A 21,786-nucleotide genomic window follows, 5' to 3' on the forward strand; every position below is an offset into this window, starting at 1 on the left:
TGTGTGTATTTCTAGCTGGTGATACAAAGGAGAGACAGTACTGGGTGACTCAGCTCCGATCTTGTGCCAAGTACCACACGGAAAGTAGTTCGAAGGTAAATAATTATAGGACAGGAAAAAGCATTCTTGCATGTCATTTGGAGTAAGTGAAGGTTGTAACTAGAAATGTTAATCCAATAAAATCAGCATTAAGCTTTTCAGTTGAAGAGCCCTTCCATTATTCTCTCCTTTCATATACAGCAGAATAGTTGTCCCTGTACAACCTCTTTGCCACACTATAGAACATAGTAAAAATTTGTAGGATTTTCATGTGTTGGTAACTGTTAAGAGGGAAATAAACTAGTAACAGAAAGGGGGAGTTATGAACGAAATATACATAAAAATTACAGTTTTATATGTCTTCATAAGAAACACAGGCTGTAATCATTAGTATTCTTTTTGAGGGGAAATCAACTAAATGCAAGAGAATTATGTTCCTTCTAAGTTTGCCATTGGAAACCATTTGACTGTTTAAAAAATGATCTTGTGATCTTGTTGCTGTTTTTAGCTGCAGCTTGATTAGTTCAGGTCCCTGCTGTGTCTTTTATTAAATGTTTTTAATTTTCTACAGAATCTCCTAAAATACTGAAGTGTTGCATTGCATGGAGAGACTTTTGTGCTGCAGTCTTATACCCACTTACCTGGGAGTAAGCCCAACTACAGATGCAAAGTCCTGGGAAAAAACCGGGGGGGGGGGGGGGGGAAACGGGAGAAACACCCTAGAAAATCCTGTTGTTTTTTAAACGCTGTTTTCCTATTCCCCCCCGCCCCAGGATTTCCCCCCCTTTTTTCCCCTGTAGGCATCCACCCTGAGCCTTATACAGTAGAACCTTTCTGAATATATAGGTATAGAATTGCACTTTTGAGGTACTGTCAGTTTTGGACGGAGGATGACAAGAATTTCATAGAGCCGGTAATGAGGCATGGAATCTTACACTATTTCCCTTCAATTTAAGTAATCAAGCTTCCTTTATGTAGGGGAAAAAACAACCTCTTGCCATTTTGTGTTTTAAAAGGAGATTTGCTCCCAACAAGTGACTAAATTACAAAGATCCATATTTCATAATGTCTTTTGAGAATGCAAAAATTGACCAAGAGCCCAATGTCGTTTGGGATGTGATGGAAGCTAGAAACCTTTGTGTCCATCCTGACATGTATTTTGTATTACTTTATTTATTTATTTATTACATTTATATACCGCCCCATAGCCGAAGCTCTCTGGGCGATTTACAAAAGTTAAAAACAATGAACATTAAAAACAAATATACAAAAATTTAAAAGCATAAAAACAGCAATATCCATTTAAAACAGCTATTCTGGGGTCAGTTAAAAACTCAGCATATGTATTTATTTACTACTTATCAGAGGTGTGGGGAGGGAGCATTGGGATGGATCCATATCAAATTGGAGCAGCACACAGAGGTCTTGGGTAAAAATTTGCATCTCTGTGCTTGTTGCAGCAGCTTCCAGGAATGCTGAAAACTTTTGGAAAATATAGCTGATTTCTGATTGCCTTTTAACCATGTCCTTTGGAGGTCGCAGGGTTATCTTCTTTCTTCATAAGAGCTAAAGAAATTTCAACAAGATAACCATAGCCTGAGAGGCATAGGATTTGGTAATAATAAAACGCATCTGCGATAGGATTAGGCAGAGTTTGACTTTCTTCCCTTGTGTTAAAATCAGTTATTGTCCTGGCCTTTTCAGCAGGGCCAGGATAAGTGTGAATACTAAGGTGGGGGAGGGTTATATTTTAACCCCTGTGTAGACAAAGAAAAGTGAATTAAAATTATATTAAAAAAATTTCTCCAGCTTCATTTAATATGAATCCCTTACTATCCACCATGATGTCTTGATCTTTTCTCCAAAAGAAAAGAATTATCCATAAAACTTGTAATATGATCTACTCAGGGAGTTCAATAACTGATGTTCAGGATGCAAAGCTCTTTGCTTAAAATAAATAAACTTACATTTCTGGTAAATTGAATGATGGTGCCAATTTCTGTGGGGGGGGGGTAAAAAAAAAGGAGCTCTCGGACATAGCATGAGACATGTGAACAGAAATTTTCACTCTCTGTTCCTAAATTATAGTAGGTTACTGGCTTTGGAATAAATGGTTTATTGTGGTATTCAGTCTATTGGGTCTTAGTCTTCTGCGTATCAGACATGACATTAAGCATCCTCACTTTGCTGGGATACCTTACATAAACATCTCCTGTAAGGTTGAGGAATATCCTGATTATAAGATTGTACAAAGACTGCACAAAATCTCTCCCGATTCTTAAAATAAGAGATCAGGTTGCTGTTTAGGTTCTATTGGATGAATGAAGTCCCTAGAATAGTTTTTTTTTTAAAAAAAAACACAACCTCACTCCTTGCTGGAACAGCTGTGTATTGTCGACTTTGTTTATGGAAACATGTCTGTCAGACAAAGGTTTTACAGTGGGTTTTTTTGGTTGCAAGGGATACTTATACCTAGCTGCAGTTATAGGTCTTGGAAATACTTATTCCAAGGTCATATAGGCTCAATTTGAACTTCACATCAATCCTAATCATGCCTTAAGATTTCAAACATATGGGCAAGTCAAAGTGTAGCTTGCTCAGTGAAGTCTTGCCCTTAATGTTTGGTTCTCCATCAGTCTCCAGATGCTATCCCAAACCTCTGTGTCTTGCCTGACTGATGGCAAAGTGATGTCATGTGTGTTAGCTGAGGACTAGCAGCACATTTTAGCAGGTCCTAATACAAATGAAATGGGTATGTATTTTTCAGGTTTGTAACCTGCTGCATTCCAAAGTTTCAAGGCAGGCTACAGAATTGCCATATTTTTTACATTGAAACAAGATTTTAAAATCCCTGTAGAACTTTGTCTCAGATACATCCTCTTTCATTTTAAATATTTCCCCCCTGGCACTCTTGTACTCCTGTTTTTTGCTACCCTCCTGGGGGAAGTTACCTCTGTCTCAACCAACTTCTCCTTCTCCCTACCTCATACCTTTCACTGTTTCATTGGGATGGCTGGCACCATTGGTGAAACTCTTTTCAAATGCTAGTCCCTAAAATCCCAACCATTCTACACTCCCCCACAGTAGCAACCATCCAAGATCTTAAAGTTCCTAGCAACGAGGAACTAATCCTAGTTAGTTCCTCTACCCCAGCCTTCCTCAATCTGATGCCCTCCAGATGTGTGGGACTACAATTTCCACAATCCCCCCCAGGTGGGGGGTGATGGGGGTTATAGTCCCAACACATCTGGAGGACATCACTTTCATGAATAAGGTTGCCATGGTTTCGCAAATAGGATAGCCCTCATGTAAATGTATTCTCAGACCCTGGCCTTATCTGGGAATAAGATGAATCATTGTGTAACAACCCAATATCAACCTTCCTCTTCCATTAACTGAAACAACTTCCCCACATTCAATTCTTACTGAAGAGAGATTAGTTAGAGGTTACTTAGGATGTTTTGTATTTAACCAGGCCATCCTTCAAATGTGCATTGCAGCCCTGAAGCACCATCCATTGACAGCTGTTCTCAGCGTAAGCAATTCTTTTGCAGTTCCATGGCAGTTGAGGGAGGGGAGGAGGGAGAGGCTACTTCAGGTGGAACCACTGGGAGCTGGATGGTAATTGGCTCTCCCTTGACGGTTTTGCCTTTTCCCTCCTCTTTCCCTTAGGGCAAACAGTTCTGTAGTATTCGAGGGAGGTATGGGCCAACCTAAGTGAAGCTGCTGGACCCTCAGCAGCCTGCTATACTTTTTCTTCTCAAGGCGAGCAAGATTTTTAGTAGCCCTGTGGCAATTGTGGAGATGGGATGGAACATGGACTTGCCTTAGCTGGAACATTGAAATATGTTATTGGAAAGAAACTATCTTTCCCCCCAAAATATCCAATCCTTTGTATTGTCATGTAAAATAAATTCTAAGAACATTCAGTTAATTTCTCTTTGATCTGTTCTCTTCTTTTGTTTATCTTTCTTTTGGCCTTTTCTTCATTGCTGTCTTTCTCATTCTTTAGAACCTAAATCTTTTTCAAAGACAGGAAGATTCTTATTTTTCCTCTCAACACTTCTTTTCCCATTGCTTTTGACGGTTAATGTTATCATTTCTTCTCCTCAAGCTAAAGATCTTGATGCTTGGTGGTTTTTTTTTTTTTTTAAATTATTCTTAGCCTTACCATTTTAAATAGCATAGACTGGGTTTGGACAACACAATAACCAACTGTGAGTTAAATAGCCAGTGGTGGGTTAAATAGTCAATGGTTGGTTATTGTGTTGTCATTTGGGACTTTTCACACCACATTTGGTTATTCGGCTGAAATAGCCAACACAAATAACCAACGCTGTGCAAAGTTGATTATTTGAACGACCATTAGTTATTGTGTCTTGTGTCGGGCACTGTTGACTATTTCGTCATACATGGTTGTTTTCAGTGACTACACAGTCCCCTGGTAAGTGACCAAAGCTTCGGCTGTTGCTCTGGGCCAGCTGACAGAACTCGCAATGGCTGATGTGATACCAGCAGGAGGACTGAGGTGGGGAGAGAGGGTGGGGGATGTGTCAATCAAACACATGATTGACTAATAGTCAACTTGATGCTGGCCTTAATCCACACCACAGTTGATTATAAATATCTTGTGTGGTGAGTACCCCCTCGATAATCGATCGTGGAGTTGACTATTAATCCACCATTGTCTATTGTGCTGTCCGAACATAGTCATATTGTTATATGTTGCTGAATATTGTTAAAGCATCATTTTATTACAGTTTGTTATTGTGTCCCAACGGATCGTTATAAAACTCATTTAACCAGTCTTCCTTATTCCCACCTTAAGCCTCTTACTTTGCATTCCTCCATCCATCTACTTTTTCCTGTCTGCAAATATGATTATATTTTTCTGCTTATCATTTCACTGGATTCCTTTTCTTCCTTACATTCAGTTTAAGACTTTTGCTCACCTTCGTGTATTCGCTCTCTTAATACCTGCTTATCGTCATCTCACTTTTCAATATTTTAGCTCTTTGTTGCTTGTATTTTTCCTCCCTTGTATCTTTGTACCTTTTGCTCTCTTAGTTTAATTTGATTATTTTCTTCTTACAAACAGATCCCTTAATAATTTATCTTTAGCTAGCCTTTTTCTTAGTCTTTAGCCTCCTATTCTAGGTCTTAGTTTTATTTATTTTTGTCTAAATTCGATTGCATGCCCATTGGGCAGGACTAGCAATCTCATGTGCTTTGTACAGCACCTATGCTTTAGTCCTGCAGAAATACTATGTGCATGTTGCTAATGACACAATGTCATTATGGAGTCCTTGTACTTGGGATTTTTTTCTAGGTGTGTGTTTCTGAGCCCTCTACTCCAGATGGGCCTACTGTGACAGGGAACTCATCTGCTGAGCTTTCAGAGACACATGACAGTCTTTATCTTGGGTTATCCCTGGGTGTGCCTGGACCTTAGGGTGAAATAAAATAAAAGCAGATGAAGAGAAGGACCCTCCCCAAAGATTCTTACTTGATGGTTGCCTTAATTGTAGGAAATCCAACCAGAATTGTCTCTTTGAAGACTTGCTATCTAGATGAGGGTGTGGTTCTTGTGAACCCTTGGTAGCCCTTTCTCCATGCCACCAACCACAGCCAAGTCAAGTGTAGGAAATGATCTGGTACTTCAGCCTCAACTTACTCCTGATGGGCATGTTTTTTTGCCCACATTTGGCTCTTCCTATTCTTCCTGCCCTGCCTCTTGGGGCTTGCATTTACGCACAAGTCATGCATGCAAATAATGCAAAACATGTTAATCACATCCTTTGGGTTAATCACATCCTTAGGTTACTTGATGGGCATTGTGTTTTGCAGAATGGTGAACTGCATCTAATTTAGGTGGGAATATTCAAACATGTATTTAGTTAACTCTGTCTTTCTTCCAGCAAGAACTCTAAGCAGCATACCTGGGATTCTTAGGCAATCTCCCATTCAGGCACTGAAAAGATCCACATCTGCTTAGCTTCAGCATAGTGTCTGGAAAATGTACACTCAGACCATGTTCTGGGACACATCATTTTCAAAACAATTTTAAACATTTCATTAACGAATATGATATAATCTAAGAAGTATTAGAAACTTAACATTATATATGATTTATTTTCTACAAGCCCTCTAATGAAAAAAAGAAAGGAGAAAGAAAATGACTGGGGGGGGTGTCTGTATGTTATACCTTTCCCCCCCGAATACTTTATAAATTAAACTCAATTTTTCAATGAAGCAGTTATTCTATAATCTTCCTCCTTTTACCTGGTAATATTGGTTATTTTTACCATATAAACTATATCCCAAACTCTCATTCAAAGAGGGAGGATAGATCTTTTCCAATTAAAAATAATGGCTATCCATGCAGATGTTGTGAACTGCCCACAGAGCTTCAGCTATTGGGTGGTATAGAAATGAATTTATTATTATTATTATTATTATTATTATTATTATTATTATTATTATAATTATTATTATTATTATTATCATAAGAATATCATTATGTCTCACTTGCATTTTGAAATGGATCATTTGAGCTAAATTAGTGAATGATCTTGCATAAAGTAGGAGGTAAATTTGTTAGAATTCTTGAAGCATTGCTTAGCTTTAGGGTAGATATAGATTGAATATTGCAGGTGGTTCACCACGTGTGTATTTGGAAGATCCTTTTGGTGTTAAAGAAAAACTGTTTGCTTGTTGCTTACAAAAGCAATAATGCTGTGACATGTTTGAAAAGCACTTTTGAAAATTGATCACATCTGCCACTGCTCAGATGCTACTATTCAGTCTATGGATGTGCCCAAAACCCCTTCTAGTTTAATGCTGATGGATTAAATTTGTGTGTTGATGCTAGAAAATGTGCGTGGACAAGTACAGTCTATTGCTTGCATTCTTAACGCTTGTTCCTCTTTCCTGATTGCATCAAGCAGTGAGTGTCAGACCAGCTTGGGGCTAGGAGGAAGCAAATGTCTCCCTAGCTGCTATATCTACCATGTTCTTTAACATCTTCCTGAAATTGTTTAGTGAGGTTATCCAGAGGTTTGATATTTTAGTTGAGGTGTCATCTTTCTCTCTCTCTCTCTCCTAATTAAGGTGAGGCAGTAAAAGTGATAAATCAGTAACTGGGTGTGGTAATGGACTGGATGAGGGTTGGTAAACAAACTCAATCCAGACAGGCAAGATAGCGGTATTGTTGCTTAGTGATTCATCGGCCTGGGTGAGCAGTGGTCACCTTGTTCTAGACAAGTTTGCACTCCCATTGGAGGAATAGGTTTGTAGTCTTTGATCTAGCTTTTTCACTGTGGGACAGGAGTGGGCAACTTCCTGAGGTCTGTGGGCCACTTTTGGCTCCCAGCATAGGTTGTAGTCTGTGGGGCACTTGAAAAAAAAGCTGAAATCATTGGTTTACCACAGCAGTTTGGCAACAAATGGTTCTGTAACACTACACAGCACAGCCTTGTTTCCTAGCTAAATTTAACCCTTTGGGTGCTCAGTAGCACTACAGGTAACTTAGAGGGCCAAATTTAGCTTGTAAACAAGCTAAATTTGGCAATTTGTTTGCTCAGTATTCATTTTGGAAAATAAATAAACAGATTTTGTGGCACAGTATGGTGGGGAACTGGAGCTGCATGCAGTCCATGGCCTATGTATTGCCCATTCCTTCTGTAGGCCCAAATTTTTGTGCCATTGAGTTTCTTTTACTAGGCCAGGTTGATGTGCCAGCTGTGACCCTATCTGCACTGACATAAATTAGACTACAGTAATGTATTATACATGGGGCTCCTCCAAAGATTGTTAAGAAGTTACTGGTAGTTCAAAATACTGTTGCAAGGTCTCTGAGTTGGATTAGGTGTTAAGATCATATTAGATAGGTGCTTCATCAACTGCATTAATTCCGGTTCCATTTCTTGGCCCAATTCAAAGTGCTGGTTTTGAGCTTTAAAGCCCTTCAAGCTTTGGGAGCAGAGTACCAGTAGGGTTACTTGTCCCTCCACGTGCCTTTTCAGATAGTAAGATCTTCATCAGAGGGCTCTGAGGTGCAGAGGGTGGGAAACAGGCCTTCCCAGTAGTGGCACCAAGTGTGGAATGCTCTCCTCAGGAGGCTTGCCTAGTCATTTAATTTTGGCTGTAATTTGATGTAATTTTGGCACTGGGCAAAGACCTTTTTATTTTCCCAAGCCTTTTAATCTAAACAGTCTAATTGGTGTGAGGTTCTTAAATTTTGGGTTTTCCTGTTTTCAGCCTGTACTATGTCTTTGTTTTAAAATGCTTTGGTTTAGCACTATAAGCTTCACTGGGAAGGGTGAGGTATACACCATCATCATCATCCCCAGAAAACAGTCATAGTTAAAAAATGCAACTATACATGTAGTATAGTATCGCTCCTACTTGGATGGCCGATTCCAGAAGGTGGTGCTGGGGGATTATTGCTCTGTGCCGTGGCACCTAAGCCACGGGGTTCCACAGGGCTCTATCTTATCCCCTATGCTGTTTAACATATACATGAAGCCGCTGGGGGAGGTTATCCGGAAATGTGGACTGAGGTGTCATCAATATGCGGATGATACCCAGCTCTACCTTTCCTTTTCATCAAACCCAGGTGAGGCAGTGGCTGTTCTGAACATTACCGTGCCTGGGCACGGTAATGGACTGGATGAGGGCTAATAAACTGAAACTCAATCCAGACAAGACGGAGGTACTGTTAGCGGGTGGTTCTTCTGTCCGGAGAGGTGATGTTTGCCCTGTCCTGGACGGGGTTGCACTCCCCCTAAAGGATCGGGTCCGTAGTTTGGGGGTGCTCTTGGATCCAGAACTGTCACTTGAGGCACAGGTGAACTCAGTGGCAAAGAGCACCTTTTATCAGCTTAGGCTGATATACCAGCTGCGCCCTTATCTGGACAGAGATAGCTTAGCTACAGTTATCCATGCTCTGATAACCTCTCGTTGGGATTACTGCAATGCGTTATACGTGGGGCTGCCTTTGAAAACGGTCCGGAAACTTCAACTGGTGCAAAACAGGGCAGCAAGGTTATTAACAGGGACTGGCCGGCGAGATCACATTACGCCAGTCCTTTTACAACTTCATTGGCTGCCAGTCCAGGTCCGGGCCCAATTCAAAGTGCTGGTATTGACATTTAAAGCCCTAAACGGTTTGGGGCCAGGTTATCTGAAGGAACGCCTCCTCCCATATGTACCTACCCGGACCTTAAGATCATCTACAGGGGCCCTTCTCCGTGAGCCCCTGCCAAAGGAAGTGAGGCAGGTGGCTACTAGGAGGAGGGCTTTCTCCGCTGTGGCACCCCGGTTGTGGAACGAGCTCCCCAGAGAGGTCCGCCTGGCGCCTACACTGTACTGCTTTCGTCGCCAGCTGAAGACCTTTTTATTCACTCAGTATTTTAACACTTAATTTTAACTTAAATTTAAATTTTACTGTTTTAACTCTGTATTTTAATCTTATATCAACTTTGCTGTGTGGTTTTATCCTGGTTGCGCTTTTTATATTGTATTTCGTAATTGTGTTTTAACCTGTTGGGTGTTTTACTGTGGTTTTAATTTTTGTGAACCGCCCAGAGAGCTTCGGCTATTGGGCGGTATAAAAATGTAATAAATAAATAAATAAATAAATAAATAAATAAATAAAAAATGTTCAGTAGTCAGGAAATTCCTGAATCAGTGAAACACAGCATGACTTGGCCAAGCCCATCATGACCATCTAGAAAAACTGTGAGAAAAGAGATGATGATGACGACGATGACACTGAGCTATGAATTGGAAAAGCCCTTTATTAAATTTCATCCCTTCTATGAATTCACTAGGTGGCCTCTTTCTCAGCCTCCGCCCCTATCAGGAATATGGAGATAATAATACTCACCTACTTTACAGGGTTCCTGTAAGGATTACGAGAAGACAAACAGGCCTGCAACAAAATGTTGCAGTGTGGGGTTTTCTTATTCAATGTTCCAGCCATCCCTTCATTTAGAATATTCTGTTTCCCCTGGACTTATAGAATCATAGAATAGCAGAGTTGGAAGGGGCCTACAAGGCCATCGAGTCCAACCCCCTGCTCAATGCCCTCTGCCCTTCTGCCCTCCCCCAATGCACTCAGTATTCTGTAGCATTTGCACATGTTCATCCCTCATTCGGCTATTCTTGAGTGGGGCTTTTTGGTCCCCTTAGATTCCCCCCCCAAAAAAAATACTTTTTGTACTTCCACAAAGCTAGGAATTTCCCCAAGCATGCTGACATCTCCCTCTTATTTTCTCCCTCTTATTGTTTGGCTACAACCTTGTTGCTAGCCAGCTGAGTTTACCATTGGAGGAAGTGATGATGTATGTGAGGCCCTTTGAACATTTGAAAGCGTTAGATAAATGTGTATTGCTGCTGCTACTACTGTAAGAACATTGCTGAATAAATTTAGTGCTGAATAAATTCAGTGTTTTAGGGAAGATGGTGTAATTGAGGCAACGTCATAGAGGAAGGAGCTGGTTGAGATCTGGGTAGAAATGCCACAGCCAGGAGGGAATATTTGTTCACAGGGGAGAGGAGGAAAGGTTAAAGCAGCAAATATATGTGGAGGATGAAGATTAGTATGGATGAAAGTGATGGTGAGTCAACTCCCTCCATGTTCCCATGATTTAATTTTGGTGGGAGATAGGAAAGAGCCTCTGTGAAGTATTATGGAACTGCTTTGTCTAATCTTTGGTGAGCAGTGGACATGTGCTTGATGTAAGTGGGACATGTATAGTTGCATAGCTAATGTTCAGATTTCAGGGGTAGAGGAGGGATAGAATAAACTGAACTTTTGTTGACATCAACAGCAGTGCTTTCACTTTCTCACCAGTACAAACAGCTCATTATTTGAGAGAGAGGTTCTCAAGCTGTCAAATAATTTAACTTTTAACGTCTGGTTATTCTAGAGCACTCCCACCTCACGAATGAAAGGCTTGTCTTTGATGCCTCTTGGAGCAGCCAGCTCTACATCTTTCAGTTCTCAGAAAAGCCTGAATCAGTGTGGAGCACCAGTTGTCACCATTACGCATCACAAATCACCTGCCGCAGCCCGAAGAGCTAAGAACCAGTGTCCTGGCCAGCTCCACGAAGTCAGAGAGGTAAGAGGTTTGGGGTTTGCCTATTTGCATGCACATAATATAATCTCTGGGGTTTCCCCAGTTCTAGACATACAGGTATTTAGCTTGAATAACTACTAATTTCACCATGTATTGGTGCAACATTTATATAAAGATTAAGTTTGAAGACCTCCCTTGAGAAGGCTCCTCCTGCCTCAACTGTCACCACCAGCTGCCTCCATTCTAGCAGGTTGTGCTGAGGGAGGTGAGGAGGAGAGCAGGGCTATTCTATTAGCCCTTCTAAAAGAATGGATTTCCTCCCTCTTCCCTCCCCATTCCTTTACTGCCTTTATACAAATCTGTGGTGTGACCACACTTAGAACACTGTGTACAGTTCTGGTCACCACACCTAAAAAAAAGATATTATGGAGCTGGAAAAAGTGCAGAAAAGGGCGAATAAAATTATCAAGGGGCTCGGGCATCTCCCCTATGAGGGAAGGTTACAACAGCTGGGATTGTTTAATTTAGAAAAAAAAGGAGGCTAAAGGGAGACATGAAAGCGGTGTACAAAATTATACATGGTGTGGAGAATGTGGAGAGGGAGACATTTTCTCCTTCTCTCAAAATACTAGAACCTGATTGGTGGGAGATTCAGGACAAATGAAAGGAAGTTCTTCTTCACTCAGTGTATAGTTAAATTATGGAAGTCACTGCCACAACATTTAGTGATGGCCACAAATTTGGATGGCTTTAAAAGGGGGATGGATAAATTCCTGGAGGAGAAGGCTATCAATGGCTACTAGCCCTGATGGTTATGTGCTATCCAGTATTCAAGGCAGTAAGCCTGTGTGCACCAGTTGTTGGGGAACATGGGTGGGAGGGTGCTGTTGCACCATGTCCTGTCTTGTTCATCCCTGGCTGATGGCTGGTTGGCTGCTGCGTGAACAGAGTGCTGGACTAGATGGACCCTGGGTCTGATCCAGCATCAAGGCACTTCTTATGTTCTTAGATTATATGTCTGTGGGCAGGGCTGTCTTATTTAATTGATTATATGGAAGCTGCTCTGGGAGCCTTTTCGACTGAGGAGTGACTGGAAGAGATGATGATGAAACAGAGCTTGGCTTAAAGCATGCATGTTTGTGTGCAGTTATCTCTTCCTGTGCTTGCAATGGAAAGTGTTCACTTAAGCCATCTTCTGCTCTATTGAGCTCTAAGGGAAATGATCTCGCTCATTATTTATTTATTTATTGCACTTATATGCCGCTCCCATAGCAGTATATTGCACTTAATACTCTTGGTTCGTAAGCAGACCACACTCAATTTTTTTAAAGCTGCCTCTTGCCACAAATAGAAGTTACAATTCCTATGTAGTCCAAAGGCTACAACAATGGAGGGCTGCCGTTGGGATTTGCCCTTTGTGGTAAAAATGCTTGTTAGTACTTTAGTCACATACGCAGGGCAGTGAGTATAGAAGGGAGTAGTATTATCCCCTACGTGCAACGAAGGGCAAATGAAAATACCATGCCAGGAGGAGGCTGCTCAGGGAATATTTATGAACTTGTGCATTTACAAACCAAGATATTCTGGGAAGTCAGACTTTGTGGGCAACAAGCTCTTCCATAAACGGACCTGCTGTAATCGACCTCTTTTTTATTAGTGACCTGAAAGTGGCCATTCTGTTGGATCTGCACTAGAGGTTTTAACAGCTTTGATCAAGACTGAGTAGGCAGGGGAAAATGAGAGCTCTAACAAAACAGTCTTTTAAATGAGAGAGATGCCTGAAAACCTCTCTGGAAGATGAAAGCTTTAATCCTTTCATACAGTAATTTTGGGTTGCTGAGATGGTACCATTCTCTCTGTGCGCCTTGAGTCCACTTAGACGTTTTTTGTTGCTTTCAGTACTGCTGGATATGAGTAGTCACAGCAATATTATAGGGAAGTGTGGAGGTGGGAGAGGAATTGTGCAGCAGGAACCCCAATCCAGTTTAAATCAAATATTAGTTTTCCTCCCATTTGAAGTCCAACAACAGATAAAATGCCTTAAATGTAAGTAGGTTGTGGAACATGGGTTTCTGTTACATTGTAATATGGAACCACTGAGACCAGCAAAGCAAAGATTTCAGCCATGGTGTTATTTTATGTTATTTGGGAAAGAGGGAAATCCTATATCATATGGTTGCCAACAGGTCTCCTCTTCAGTAAACTTTACCAGATTCAGCTTGGATAACAATGTGAATTGGCTCTTTTCTAATAACTTCCTATCATTCATGGTCAGTGGCTGAATTTTAATTCACACACCAATCTTCAGGTCATATAAACTCCGGAATTGGTTTTATGCACAAAGAAGTTTTCACTTGGCAACTGGCTTGTTGCATAGCCAGTTTTGTATCTGAGTCCATGAAACAATGACAATATTACTACCCTTTGATATACAGTATTATATAAAGCTGTAAAGGACATTTGGCACCTGCTGTGTATCAACAATAACCATTCTTATGTATGTTTGCTGTAGCCTTTAGATTTTCAGTTTTGCTGACAGCATACTTTGACTGCTTATTGCAAAAGGATTAGTGATTTAACACCAAAAGTATTAAATATCTGAGCCTAGGCATGATTGAAAAGCTTTGAATTGGTGATTTCTTATGGCTTGTCCTAGGTTGTTGTTTAGGTTAGGATGATTTTCAATCTTCACCTCTGTGCAATGCACAGATTCCTCAAATTTTTCCATTTAAAAAGATGGATCCTTAATCTTGCATGCTAGAGGTTCATAATCGTAAGAGTATAAACTTTGGGCAAAGGGCTCAACTGGAGGGACCCTGTCACTCAGCTGAATTTTTTCCTGTGGGAGAAACATGTACAGTTATGTATTTATCAAGTACTGTGTTTGAACCAAACTGACTCCTTCCTGGACTTCTCAAACTTGTCATTGAGATACAAATACGAAACGGAACTGGATTGGACTGACTAATCTGTTCCATCATGAATAAAAAACACCCACACAAAAATAAAAGCTTTTTGCTAATGGAATTGTGGCTTATCTAGAATGCTTCTAAAAACTCTTAAGAAACAACGTAGTCCAAGCTGGAGGACAGATACAACAGACAGAACGCATGTGAAGTTATTGATAATTAATTTAAAAGGCCATAGGGAGAGCTTAAATAGAACTTTTGTGTTAAATTTAGAACACCACAATTGTATAATGTAATGCACCCTAGATTCAGGGTTGGTACATGCTATGGGTTGGGCATTGTGGGTCTCATTTATATTTATATATGTATACACACACGCACACGCAGGTCTTGGCCCATTTACTGTTCTGCCATTACTCTAGCCTCCTAAAAATATCTAATAATGGGAAACATTAATGTAAGCAGCAAATGAACTTGAAACTTTGAAATCCCTTGGCCACAGTCTGAGTTAGAAACTTTAAAAGCAGCAAAGTTGTGTGTTGTGACATCCAAAACAGCTTTAAAAAAGGCCATGTGTACCATGATTTTTTTTTAACAGGATGAACATGATTGGCATTATTTGACCATGTTTGAACAGACCATTCTTTTTAAAGTAGATTTTTGGGAAGATGAAATGACAGACATCAAGGGAGGGGTGGAATCAAGCTGATGGATGACTTTGTGGTGTCGGTGAGGCCTTCTGAGTGAATAATAGTCTAATAATTTATAGAAAATTTTCATTGTAGCATTAATATTACCTGTTAAGTAAATTCCTGAGATCGTATTAGTGATGTTGACCTTAAGGTAACTTCAGTATCCATGAGCTAGCTTTCTTCTAAAGGCAATCTTACAGGAGGCATAGTTTTAATTGGCTGAGTGAAGGGTGTATAAAATGGTATTTGCATATGAGATACCTGGATGAAATCTGGTATGCAAGATTTCTACTTTTTGGGTTAGAACACCAGCACCTATTTTCAAGGAAAGAGAAGTTCCAAAACATATTGTAACACAACATCTATTTGTAGTAACAAATTATCAAAATGAAAGTTGTTATTTAAGATTATGGATTGCAACAAGATTATGGATTGCAGCAAGTTCTAGCTGTACCAAGCCTCTGAAGTTGGAAAGCAGTGGGAATAACTACCTTTTGACAATTAGCTTTGTGTTTGTGTGCATGGTTCTTATATACTTGCAGATCATGAGCCAGGTGGAGGGACAACAGAAGAATCTTGTGCAAGCCATTGAATCCCTCCCGGGTTCTGGCCCTCTTTCTGCCTTGGATCAAGACTTGCTTCTTTTAAAAGCTACCTCTGCTGCTGCCCTCAGCTGCCTTGGTGAATGCCTGCATTTGCTGCAACAGAGCATAAACCAAGTGAGCCCACCCAGTAATAGGACATTGTCTTCAGGTGAGTTATGCTGTTTCCTTGACTCCTCTTAAGGAGTTTTAGTACTTCCCTTTTCCTAAAGAAAAGATGCAACACTCATGAGGCTTTTAACCAGAACATAAAAGAAAGGGCCATGCATTTGTGAAGTCTCTTTGCAGCGAGTTATGAACTGAGACAATATTGAGCTTTTTATCTTAAGTTTAAAACTAGTATTCTAAACTTTTGTATGGCATTTTTAGTGACAAATAATTCTTTACCTTATGGGCCTGATCGTCAGACTTGCAAAGCAGACAGATATATGCTCAGGAAAATGATACTAGTTACTTTGCCAGTACTGTGTGAAAACATAGCATTACACTGGCATTCCAGAAACATAATTTTGTTCAAATAGAAATTGAAGTTTGGGATACCACATTGTCAAATATAACCTATTGGTTGGAGCTAATCTGCCCAAGAGTTTCAATTTCACCATCTTGCTTTACTTGTGGACTGTAATATAACAATTTGAGATATAGAGCAGTATCCAATTCTGATGCTCTGCTTATGCAATTGACATAGTACTAGAGTAAATGATGTTTCGTGCAACACCAATACCATATGTTGGTTTGACTAGTTTTCCAGAGAATTCTATTGCACTAGTTAATGCACTAGAAGTCTCTTATGCCAGTATAGCTTCAATGGAATATGCAGAGTAGTTGTGTTGGTTACTGCGGCAGCGTCCCTTATGCCAATGCAACATCAATAGCGTAAGCAGTACAACAGCATTGGATACTGCCCAATGTTGCATTTTAAAACAACAATGACTTTTCAGTATTCTGGACCCTTGCAAATCAGAGGCTTTTCAAATTTTGAAGATTTAACAATTTATTGTATACATTTTAGATAAGGAGCCTTTATTTGAAGTACATGATTCCAGAACTTCCTCAAAGCCCATTAATTTCCACAAATTTCACATCAGAGTTCTATCATATAAAATACTGTGCGTTTTAGTACTTGAACATCATGCTATATGATTTGGTTCAGCGTATAATATTTTGGATCTGTTAAAAGGCATAAATTACCAGGTGTCAAACTTACCCAGGTGAATTCCTAGGGTCTAGTTAGTTATAAATGTATTCTTTTGACTAACAATTTAATTATTTTTAGACAAGAGTTTGCCACTTTAGATTTGATGTGGTCTAGTTGTAGCTTGCTAGTTTCTGTTCTTCTTTCTTTTCAAAGTTGTCCATGCCTTGAACATGCTGACCCAGAGACTTCTTTTCAGCTAGGGGTGAAGTTGATTTCTCATCACTGTGATAATATGGGACCGTTGGCCTTTGAGCTAAGTCTGTTGACTCTATAGGTCATTTATAATAAAGCAGCAATGACCAGGAGACAATGGCTAGAAAGTTCCTAGCCCAGTAGACTGTATCAAGGCACTCAAGTGAGGTTTTATTGAAATTATATTGCCCTAGTTCTGATTTTTGAGTCAAAGTATATGTTTGTAATGTTGAGGGAAACTAGAACCTTTTTAGAATGAAACATGATGGTATCCTATGCTGCTTCCATGAGGAGACAAATTACCTTCAGTCATGATGGTAAGATAAAGTTTTGTCCATCGTGAGATTTGTCTTTAGTTTAATGTCAATGCCACAGAGAGATTTAGGGCTTAATCCTATCCGGATAGTCACTAGCCTTCGGAATCGGAGGTTGCTGTCTATCCCATGCAGGGTAGCTGGAGCATAGAGGGGATCCTCTTTTCCACCTTGCATTTTTGCCTAGGTATGGCTTTGGGGAGAGAAGCAGCCTGGAAACCTGATAAGGTACATAAAGCAGTTTCCTCAGTCTCAGTCTCCTCCCCTACTGAACCTTGGGGCCATCCCTCTCTGCACTCTGTTTCCAAGCATGTAGCTGCCATGGCCAGAAAGACACTATGAGGGGCTGGGGACAGTAGTTTCTGGGCTCCAAGGTTGGAGCCCTCATTCCAGCCTTGATTCTTTAAACCAAAGGATCCTATGGCCCTCTAGACAATACAGTAAAAATCAAGAACATTAAAAACATTGAAAAAACTGCATAATTTAAAAAAACTGAAGCCAAGAGAGCTTGAGGGAGCACATTCCACAGTTTGAGAGTGACGCAAGAGAAAGCTCTTTCACACATGCCTGAAAAACAGGCCTGAGTAGGTAATGGTGTTCTCAAAAGGGCCTTCCCTGCTGATCTTAAGACATGGGCAGGTTCATAATGAGACAGGCGATACCTTAGATAAGTATTCCTAAGCCATTTATGGATATAAAGTTTAAAACTGACAACTTGAATTGAGGCCAAAAAAGTATTTGGTAACCACTTCAGGTCCTTCAAGATAGATATAATATGGTCTCAATACTGTGCACCATTTAGCTGCTTAGCTGCATATTTTGCATCAGTTGAAGCTTCCAGATGCTCTTCAGAGATAGCCCCATGTAAACACTTTGCATGACACTCTGATGCTAATGCTTGAATAACTGTTGCCAAGTCAGATTTGGTCAGGAAGGCTTGCAGCTGGCATACCTAGCATAATTGTGCAAATTCACTCCTTGCCACTGCTGCCACCTGAAGATCTGGGGACAGTTTAGGGTCAAGGAGCACTCCCAAGCTTGGTCCTTCATCAGGAGCACGATCCCTTCCGTAACAGGTTGAATCCAAATCTCACAGTCAGACTTTCTGCTGACCAACAACAGCTCTGCCTTGTCTGAGTTTAGCTTCAGCTTGTTCATACTCATTCAGCCCATTATCAAACCCAGCCAACGTTCAAGGATTTCAACTGCTTCCTTTTTGTTAGGTGACAAGTAACAATAGATGTGGGTGTCAGCATATGGGTGGCACCAAGCTCCCAAGGTTTCAGTTAAATGTTCCTGGAGGGGCTGTTTGCCATAATCAAACTGTGAAACAGCTTACTTGACAAGCACTTAAGACCAGAGCTTCTGGAATACTTTCTCTGTTTCATCACAAAGATCCAGTGTGAGCAAAGAGTGTTTGTAGAATTCTGCGATGTCACATAGTCCTCTCTTCAAACGTGGCATGGAAACGGCTTCAAGTCTTTTCCCTCCTTTAACTTAAAGTCAGCTTGCCTATCTATGCCTATATGCTTTTACTTGAAGCAGATTTTTGCCTGTGGCTGCTGCCATGATTGCCGCATGTCTGGAAGACTCTCAGGTGCTCAGTTCCTCAAGTGTCTATAACTTTGATGCTAGAGTTTAGTTAAGATAACTTTTGAAGTAGATGAATGTTTTCAAAATTCACTGTTGTTTAGCTATATGTCACACTTGAGTAAAAGGGTGTAGTAATACTTGGATATCTATGTAGGCTTGGGAAAAGCATTAGTGGCTAAACTGTTGGTCGACACCTGTGTACTGTATAAAAGACAACACCTTACTCATTTCAAAACTGAACAAATCAAATGAAACACCCTTCTGTTTGGGAGTGTTGTTTTTAACAATGGAGGCATAGTTTACATGAACAAATATAGAGCCAACTTTGTGACTGGTGCTTTGATGTGAGAAGTTAGATGCAGTATGATATGTAGCAAGATAATTTCTTATCCAGGTCTGCCTCAGGTGGTGGAGGAAAAGAACCTGGGGCAATACTGTAGACACCAGCAAAGCAAGGGGACCCTCCCCCCACCAAACCTCAGCTCATGTGTACTATTGGCCCTTCCCTCATCCTGCTGCATTGCTTACCAGTGCCCCACATATGCCATATCTGAGATCCATAAATACTCTCATATAGGGATACACCGAGGTTGACATATGAAAGGCTTAGAGAAGTGTTGCTTATCTAGGTTCCAGGTATTGCCGGATTCCCCACCCCCAAAGTGAATAGGTGGAACACAAACTAAAGAACAGTCATTGCAGGTAACTTTTTCCCCTCATGTTTCAGACAACATCCTAGGATTGCAAGGGCCAAAGTCACATTCCGCAGAGCCACTGAAAAATGGTGCCATTAGTTCTCTGACAGCTGCTAGTGCCAATCTAACATGGTCGATAGTACCAGCTACGACAGGTGATGAACAAACACTGCCAACCACAGAGGTGAGTGTGGTTTTCATACAGATGTTTAAAACGCTGTATGGATATTTCTGTGTCCTCGGCCATATGCATGCTTAGTACTTGATTTAATGCTTTTTACTAATCAAGGACAATCTGCTGTGATTCCCATCTCTTTTATATAGCCAACTCATTTAGATGCAGGTTAACAAGCTTTAGGGTGACCTAAAAGAAGGACAGGGCTCCTAGAAAAGGGAATTTCAGCAGGTGTCATTTGTATATATGGAGAACCTGGTGAAATTTCCTCTTCATCACAACAGTTCATCACTTCATCACAACAAAAGTGCAGGAGCTATACTAGAGTGACCAGATTTAAAAGAGGGCAGGGCACCTGCAGCTTTAACTGTTGTGATGAAGAGGAAATTTCACCAGTTTCCCCATATATACAAATTACACCTGCTGAAATTTCCTTTTCAATACAACTGTTAAAGATATAGGAACCCTGTCCTCCCTTTCATATGATCACCCTAGCAAGCTTTGTGAAGGACTGGATTGACTACCAGGACTTGTTTATGCCTTGAAAGGTTCTCCAGTGTGTATGAGCTTGATATGTGTAATGTTTTCATAGCTCTCTCTCATTACAACTCTATAATATTGTCCTCTTCTGAAGCCTTTATCTGAGGAAGATAGGAACGTAGGAAGTTGTCTTATGCAGAGTCAGACCATTGGTCTTAGTATTGAGTACACTAATTGGTGGCAGCTTTCCACAGCTTCAGACATGAGTCTTTCCTTGCCCTTCCTGCAGATGTTAGGGATTTAGCCTTTTGTGTGCAAAGCATGTGCCACTTAGCTACAGTAATCTTAAGCAATGGAAGTAGTAAAGGCACTTTAGGAATGATATTAGTAAACTACAAAATGTCAGTCAGGAGCATTTGTTGAGAGAATTTTAATGTTACGGACTATTTGGTGGTTATTTTAGCTTCAAGCTTATGTACAGGAATTAGCTTTCAGCATACAATTCTGGTCTTTGTGTAAACTATAATTTATGTAGCTTTGTTCTGCCAAATTGCTATAATGCTATCTTGGGCATACTAACAAAGCGTGTGTCAGCACTTCTTCCTTTTCCAGTATCATAGCTGCAAAGGATGTGATGTCAGAGGTCTGCGATGGGATCTCTTGGCCTTTTAAAAAAAAATTAAAAAAAATGTTTGATGTTTAAACCACATATGAGCAGTTGAAAAGGTGGTCTTTTTAAATAAACAACTTTGAAACACCTGTTGGTGGCACTGATTTGATCAGAGAAGTAATGCTTTCTACATGCCATTTTCTGGATTTAAATAACCTTCTCAGAAGCTGCTTTGCTCCCACCCACATTTCTGGGAATTAGAAAGAAAAAGTGGTTTCCTGACCAGAAATGAGTTCTTTAAAGATCCTTGGTGTATGCAGAAATGTACCACCTTGAAAATAACTTGGGATTAAAGTATTCAGACTTTCATCTCCATTGAAGACAAGAATAGCAGAGTTGGAAGGGGCCTACAAGGCCATCGAGTCCAGCCCCCTGCTCAATGCAGGAATCCACCCTAAAGCATCCCTGACAGATGGTTGTCCAGCTGCCTCTTGAATGCCTCTAGTGTGGGAGAGCCCACAACCTCCCTAGGTAACTGATTCCATTGTCGTACTGCTCTAACAGTCAGGAAGTTTTTCCTGATGTCCAGCTGGAATCTGGCTTCCTTTAACTTGAGCCCATTATTCCGTGTCCTGCACTCTGGGAGGATCGAGAAGAGATCCTGGCCCTCCTCTGTGTGACAACCTTTTAAGTATTTGAAGAGTGCTATCATGTCTCCCCTCAATCTTCTCTTCTCCAGGCTAAACATGCCCAGTTCTTTCAGTCTCTCTCCATAGGGCTTTGTTTCCAGACCCCTGATCATCCTGGTTGCCCTCCTCTGAACACACTCCAGCTTGTCTGCATCCTTCTTGAATTGTGGAGCCCAGAACTGGATGCAATACTCTAGATGAGGCCTAACCAGGGCCGAATAGAGAGGAACCAGTACCTCACGTGATTTGGAAGCTATACTTCTATTAATGCAGCTCAAAATAGCATTTGCCTTTCTTGCAGCCATATCGCACTGTTGCCTCATATTCAGCTTGTGATCTACAACAATTCCAAGATCCTTCTCGTTTGTAGGATTCCCCTTGCACTACAGCTCACTCCATTCAACTGTGTTCCGTGACTCTCTGTGTTGCATTTTGGAGGAGGTGAAAGGGAGGAGGAAGGCCGCTTCCACCAGCCCAGTTGCAAATGATCAAGGGCACAATCCTATGTATGTTT

The 21,786-nt window shown here is 40.7% G+C and overlaps 1 protein-coding gene across 2 annotated transcripts in view; it reads left to right on the forward strand.

Annotated features, from left to right (window-relative positions):
* OSBPL10 (oxysterol binding protein like 10) overlaps positions 1–21,786 on the forward strand; it is an 86,183-nt gene that overhangs the window by 20,612 nt on the left and 43,785 nt on the right. Inside the window, exons 3-6 of one of the 2 annotated variants that reach the window (XM_063124975.1) lie at positions 16–95; positions 10,974–11,165; positions 15,267–15,477; positions 19,351–19,502. In XM_063124975.1, coding sequence (XP_062981045.1) covers positions 16–95; positions 10,974–11,165; positions 15,267–15,477; positions 19,351–19,502 — 635 coding nt within the window. The remainder of the gene's footprint in view (positions 1–15; positions 96–10,973; positions 11,166–15,266; positions 15,478–19,350; positions 19,503–21,786) is intronic. The other variant, XM_063124986.1, reaches the window with a different exon arrangement.

The sequence above is a fragment of the Elgaria multicarinata genome, chromosome 1 (assembly GCF_023053635.1).
Source record: "Elgaria multicarinata webbii isolate HBS135686 ecotype San Diego chromosome 1, rElgMul1.1.pri, whole genome shotgun sequence".
NCBI classification, from domain to species: Eukaryota; Metazoa; Chordata; class Lepidosauria; order Squamata; family Anguidae; genus Elgaria; species Elgaria multicarinata.